The 6,354-nt window shown below is 31.0% G+C and overlaps 1 protein-coding gene and 1 long non-coding RNA gene across 2 annotated transcripts; both read left to right on the top strand.

Moving 5' to 3' along the window:
- Positions 1 to 441: 441 nt before the first annotated feature.
- LOC132716563 (uncharacterized) lies at positions 442 to 3,429 on the top strand (the record flags this gene model as incomplete). Its single annotated transcript, XM_060699861.1, has 5 exons — positions 442 to 627; positions 1,089 to 1,213; positions 1,493 to 1,625; positions 2,827 to 2,949; positions 3,296 to 3,429. Coding segments are annotated over 5 exons (665 nt in total), but the record flags the coding sequence as incomplete, so codon positions are not given.
- Positions 3,430 to 3,565: 136 nt separating this feature from the next.
- LOC132716564 (uncharacterized) lies at positions 3,566 to 5,035 on the top strand. The gene is made up of 3 exons (XR_009623823.1): positions 3,566 to 3,862; positions 4,205 to 4,298; positions 4,531 to 5,035. It is a non-coding gene; the product is annotated as an uncharacterized LOC132716564 (long non-coding RNA).
- The last annotated feature ends 1,319 nt before the right edge of the window (positions 5,036 to 6,354 follow it).

Raw genomic sequence — 6,354 nt, 5'->3', positions numbered from 1 at the left:
GCTCCAGATGAGCAAAAATATTTCGATAAAATCAAACCTGAGAAAAATGTACTTAGATTTTAGGAAAAGTATAAAGATTCAAAATTCTAGTAAGAATTAACATGTTATGTGCGATTAATGACCGGTTTTCACTATTTTTTACTATATTTCTACTGCGTTACTAACGCAGTAGGGCTATATTTGCACATTTTGAGTTGTTCGTGCTATTGATAATGTGTAAATTGCATTCTTTTGGTAAGTTCACAATATTTTACTGTTAAATACATTTTCAAATCAGCATGAATCTGGATGCGTGCTGCTTTAAGGGAATCATAAAACTCAAATTGAAATGTATTTCATTTTTTGTCCAATATTTCCAAAAGCAAAGACTATTATAAAAATAGTAAAACTATTCTTTTTTAATAGTGTTTAATGCTAAACCTGAATTATTTTAATTAACAGTCTCAGGTGATTATGTTCTCTCAAGCCAAAAGTTTACCTGGCATGCTGCAAAAGGTAGAGGCAACTTTGCAACTCCCAACATAAATATTATTGATTCATTGGTTACTGTAGACATACCAAATAACTTCAAAAAGGAAGAAGCATGGGTTGGTTATTATTCGAAGGAAACTGCGTTTGCGTACATTGGTAAGAAATTGTAATAATTCGAAAAAAAAAATTTAAAAGGATTAATTGCAAAATGTCAACTTATTTTAGGTCATAAATCTACTGGTGTAGGTAGACCTCATGTGTCAATCAGGGGCATGAACAGGCACCAGAGTAGAAAAGCCAACATTCGGTCGTTAACTAGCTGGATAGCTTACTCATATGAAAGAATCCAATGTCCCTGTCGGGATTTGATCCCACAAGGGGCACACTTGGTTTGAAATCAACGACCTTAACTACTCGGTCACGAACATCTCTGTAACATATTTTGGTACAGCTTTTAATTATATTTTTATCTTCTAAAGATGTTTTGAATTTTTATGAAATAACTAAGGCCACCCAAACCTAAACAATTAATTAAAACCTATTACATTTAATGAGTAAACGCATAAAAGGGCAACTGGTATAAGTCCTGCATTACCTGTTATATACTGATATTTCAGGATGTTGGTTGATCAAGAATGTGAATCCAAAGGCTTTGTTTTCTCAGTCGAACAACAACCCGGGCATTTGCTTCTCAGTGTGCAAAAAATACAATCATAATTATATTGGCTTAAACGGAGGCAAGGTAATCGTTTCAATTAAAGACAAAATACAGAAATACATGTATATGTTAATAGTATATTAACCATTAAATAACTAAGGTGACCTTGATTGTTGCAATAGTTGATTGCGTTTTACTCATTCATTTAACAGTTTGTTTCTTATCATAAAAGCTTACTTCTTCAAAACATATGTAACTTGAATATATTCCTTGTTAATGTGGAAACATACTTATAAAAAGTTTAAAATGCTGAATGTAATAACTGAGAATGTTTTCATTACTTGAAACTATTTCATTATGAAGTGCTTTTGTATGCAAGAAAAACCTAAGAACATAAATCTGCCAGAATGTGATATTTCGCCAGATGGTATTTTTGTAAAAGGTGGAGGACATAAAGCTGATAAGTATATGTCAATATACGAAAGGATAAAAACAGGTACTTTTACATTTCATATTAAGGTTTGCATAAATCAAAGCAACATTCAATATCTTGTCCACTAAGTTCTGTAACCGGTTAACTCCTTTTATAATTCATAAGAAGTTTATACGTTATTGCAATAAGTTGGTAATTTGTAATTTGTCAAGTTTTATTAATTGATTTTTTGTTTCTTAACACTCCAAAAAAAAATCATTTAAAAAGAAAAGGAAATTAGAAATAAGGAAAGTAAGAATAAGACATTGATAGATTTTAATGTAAATGTGATTACTTTGTAAACTGCTTTCTTTCATCTTACATTTGTGACCACGTTTCTACACTTCTACGCCGTTAATGACGTATAATCAATAGTATCAGTCTCATTTATCTCATGGTATGTGACCTACACTGGATACTTATTCATTTACATTTCTAACTAAGATAACGATCATGTTCATAACAACATGAATAAAAAGGATTTCTTTTTATATGAAAGCGACGCATCATTTGTGATCGCCAACTACTTTGTTGATCGTTGTTATCTGTTTGGCTTTTGACAAATCCTGTATGTAGATAGTATTTTCTGTTCTTTATTGGTGACAAAACCCCCTCGTTTTTCCCCCGCGTATTTTTTCACATTTTGAACATCTGTATACACAATACATTGTTTTTTTAAGAATTAAGAATGCTTTTATTTGCAAAGTAATCGGTACATTAATAACTTAAAAGGAAAAGAATTGACAAATTGATGCTGTTGTCTTTTTTTAAATATATTTTTCATCGATAATCAGCCATAGGATTTTTGAAACATATTCTTTTTTTCTTCAACCGGTGAACGGTTCCATACCATGACAATCAGCTCCGTCACAATATGCTATTTCATAGCTACAAGTACCGAATCATCAGTTAGAATATGGTTTTATTGAGAACGAGTTTTTTTCTGCCTTTTTATACATGCTATTGACTGTTACTTTCTTTGCACAGCAAATATCATAATCTATCACAAATAAGTTGATTCACATACCTGACAACTATGTTACTAAGAAATATGCATAAAATATATTAATGGAAAAAAACACTTACATTTTGGCACAAAGTTATACAATTATTACAGTTAATACCTTGATTTTATGTGTTATCCCATAAAATGAGCTTTCTGGTATATGAAATTCAGTACAATTTCATCTAATAATGAAAAGATACTTTTATCATTCTGTTTTAGATATACATGCTACAAACCATAGCGGACAAAATGGTGGCAAATGTCTTTCATTTATGAGACAACCGACGATAGAATACCAGTGGAGTGCATGCCTCGATTTCAATCAGATTTTATGTGCAAAAAGTAAACATTATTTTTTACACTGTCTCTTTTATCTATTCAAATTTGATCTTTAATTGTTTTAAGGTCTTCGGAATTTTCGTCTTTGTATGTTTCTTTTTTTCCTGGTTTTGTTTTTTCCTTTTTTGTTAATTTGTTTTTTATATGTATTTTGTCGATTGGAACAACATGTTCCAGAAAACGATCACTATTTGTTTAATAAGTTTACTTCAAACTGTGACGGTTATACTTTTGAAATTTAGAATAAAAACTTGAAGTGTCAGGAAATGTAAGCATGTTCTGTTGAAAAAGATGCACATTTTTACAATCTTTGGATATGATATTATCATTTTACTTTAATGTTTTTCAGATTTGAATCAGCATGCTGAAAATCAGAGTATGCAACGTAATGGATGGAGGCATTATGTTCAAACTTGTTTTGAACATAATTGCCTTCCAATCACATAAAACGACACGATGAGTTCAATAGTGGACCAGTTTGTTCATTTGATGCTGTCCGGGCGACCTTAATTAATTTGCCCCTATGGCCTCCTGGTTAGAATCCTTCAAGGGACGTAAGATTTTTTATGTAAGGAAGGTATCAAGTAAGCTTCCGAACGGTAGTTCTACCCAGGTTCTAGTTTTACCTGAAATAAGTAAAACGGGGACGAGAAGTCTTCCCTCACCAGTAAAACCTAAAGTCACTGTAAAGACAGTTGGTGAGAAAACTATCTAAAACAAAACCACCATTACAGACTAAATAGTCATATGCAATCGTAAATACGGTCTTTTAGATAGTTTAAGTCTTCAAATGCAATTTTATTCTATTATGAAATAAAATATTTATTTATTGCAGGTAAACCGACGAAACCAAATGTTCTCACAACCTTAACCTCAAGAAGTGCAACACAAACAACATTTTCTTCTGTTACATCAGGTGCTCAGAATCATTTCACAACTCCCGTCGATAATACTCAAATTATGATTAGTAAAGGCGTTTAATAAAAAAAGAATCTCCAGGAATATAATTCTTCTCCGATAAAGTTCGTATAGGTCTATGTAGACAATTTGTGCCAAAATGTCGTCTGTTTCAAATGAAAATAATAACCTCTTGCTCGATATATATTTTTTCCAAAAATATAACATAAACTTTCATTTCATACAAATGCTTTTTATACAATCATTCTATATCATAGTTTCTTTTTTTTTATTGCGTAAATGACAAACTGATATAATTTGTTTGTTGTTTCTTTTTAGTTTCTTTTTATTTTCAACGCAGGTTCTGACGTCACTATCCCTGTCATCATGTCAGTTGTAGCTGTAATCTTAGTTGCTGTTGTTGTTGTTGTAGTAGTTTTTGTTTTAGAAAGACGGTAAAATACTTTTTCATATTTGTTCTCTGATTCAGTTGAATTTAAAACTAAAAAGCTTGTCATTATTACCTTCCATTTACATAGACGGGAAAATAGTTTTTGTTTGTTTGTTTATTAAGCGGATTCAAAAGAGAGCGTCACTATATGACTACATTTATAATATATTTTAGCAATAAACAAAAAACATTAAGATATTCGACACTTGTTACAGCAATCGCAATCACTTTTTCAGCGGTCAAATTCCAAGCATACGCATCAGATTTTCTGCTTTAAAAATGTTTTCTACAAGAACACCCGACCAATTTCCTGCTGTAAGCACCGTTCATGGTGCATTTCAAGGGTCTGCTACTGGACAAATTGATGAACGTAATAGTTATGTCAACGAAGAAGCAATAGAAAATCTCTATTTAGATAATAATGGTAAAAATGGTAACAAGGCACACACCTATTGCATTCTCGGACCAGGTGCAGTGGAAAGTCATTCGTATGACATGCTTTATGCGGCATAGAAAAACCAATGATAAAAACTTTGATTAATAATGGAACCGGTGACAATTATGAAAATGTTAAACATCCTTGTTTTTGAAATTAAAGATGTGTATTTTTGAAGCTTTATTTTTGGTATAAAATTATGTACAATCATGTAGTTATTAAAAATGTAAACTAAAAACAGCAAATTTATGATTTAACATGAGGCATAGAATGCATTCACATTAGTTATAGCAAAGACGCTCTATAAATTTAATTTTAAAAAGAACTGCACAAACAAAATTATTAAATTTTAAAAAAAAGCAATCTTCAAACCTTATTTGAAAAAAAAAAATTCAAACTGTGAAATAAATAATTGAATTCAGATTAAAAAGCAGTATTCTAATAAGTAAAAGAAATTCTTATTCACGGCAACTTAGTTTGATTATATTCCATGATAATTTACATATGGCAATATGGTATTCAAGAATGACGGTATTATTTTCGAAGGTCGCTTTTTCATGAGATAATTCCATTTTAAAAATTTTAAAATCAAGTCCGCCAACAACACATACTGTGTTGAGGGTAATATTTAGATATGTTGATAAACTGCACTGTCACTATATGTGTTGTACAGTTTCCAAACCGTCTAAAACCTAACATTGTTAGATGATAGTCTTGAAAGAATCACAAACATTACAATCCTAATTATCTAGTGTGAACAACTTGGTCGATGTCGGTAAATCTTTTGTACATCAAATGATAATACATCGACTTTATCTGGCATAAGAAGTGAAAAAGGGTTTGCCATTTTCTTTTTTACGTGTTAAAACAGACTAAACACTTTTAAAAACAAGCAATTGACTAATTGGCTGTATACAGAAATCAGACAATGCCTATTTTAGTATAAATCTGTGCCGGAAAAGATATTGTTTCATTACAAAAACAGATGACATCTGCTATATTTATTTTATGTGAGAATATTCTACACGTCGTTTTGCAGAAAGATTTACATGGATTCTTGTTGGCTGAGTTGTTTTAACCATGGAAAAAATCTTTATAAAGACCTTTGAAAGTTTACAAGGAAACCAAAAATCTGACCAGAGAGGCACATAAACATAAAGGTACGAAAATAAGAAAAAAGAACATCCACTCCAGCCTTTCAGCCTTAATTCTGCCTCTGACAGGAACAAAATGTTACTTTTCGACGTTTTAGCACTCCTGCGCAGGAAAACATAAGAACATTTTCCATTTCCTTTTTGTAAAGAGTCCGGACTGATATCAGGCCAGCCGCATCTGATGAGATGTAATAAAAAGGCTTAAAATGTTCTCCTGCTGTAAAATGTGTAGCTTTCCTCTTTTTGTTTGTTTTTGTTGTTGTGTTATTTTTATTCAAACATTTATATATACTGAAAATGGGTACAAATGAGGATAAAATATTTCATCGAATTCCAAAATGTTCTAAAGAAAATTGCAAAGTTTTTAAGTGTAAGCGAAGGATATATGTTTAGTTGGTTTTATTGAATAGTTTGTGAAATAGGAAGTCAAACTGTTGTGGCGCATAGTGATCATATAAAGACATCGGTTT

Source organism: Ruditapes philippinarum, unplaced genomic scaffold (genome assembly GCF_026571515.1).
Source record: "Ruditapes philippinarum isolate M1 unplaced genomic scaffold, ASM2657151v2 ctg13761_1_1_1_1, whole genome shotgun sequence".
Taxonomy (NCBI): Eukaryota; Metazoa; Mollusca; class Bivalvia; order Venerida; family Veneridae; genus Ruditapes; species Ruditapes philippinarum.
Note: the sequence above shows the minus strand (reverse complement) of the source record. Positions and strands in the feature narration are given on the sequence as shown.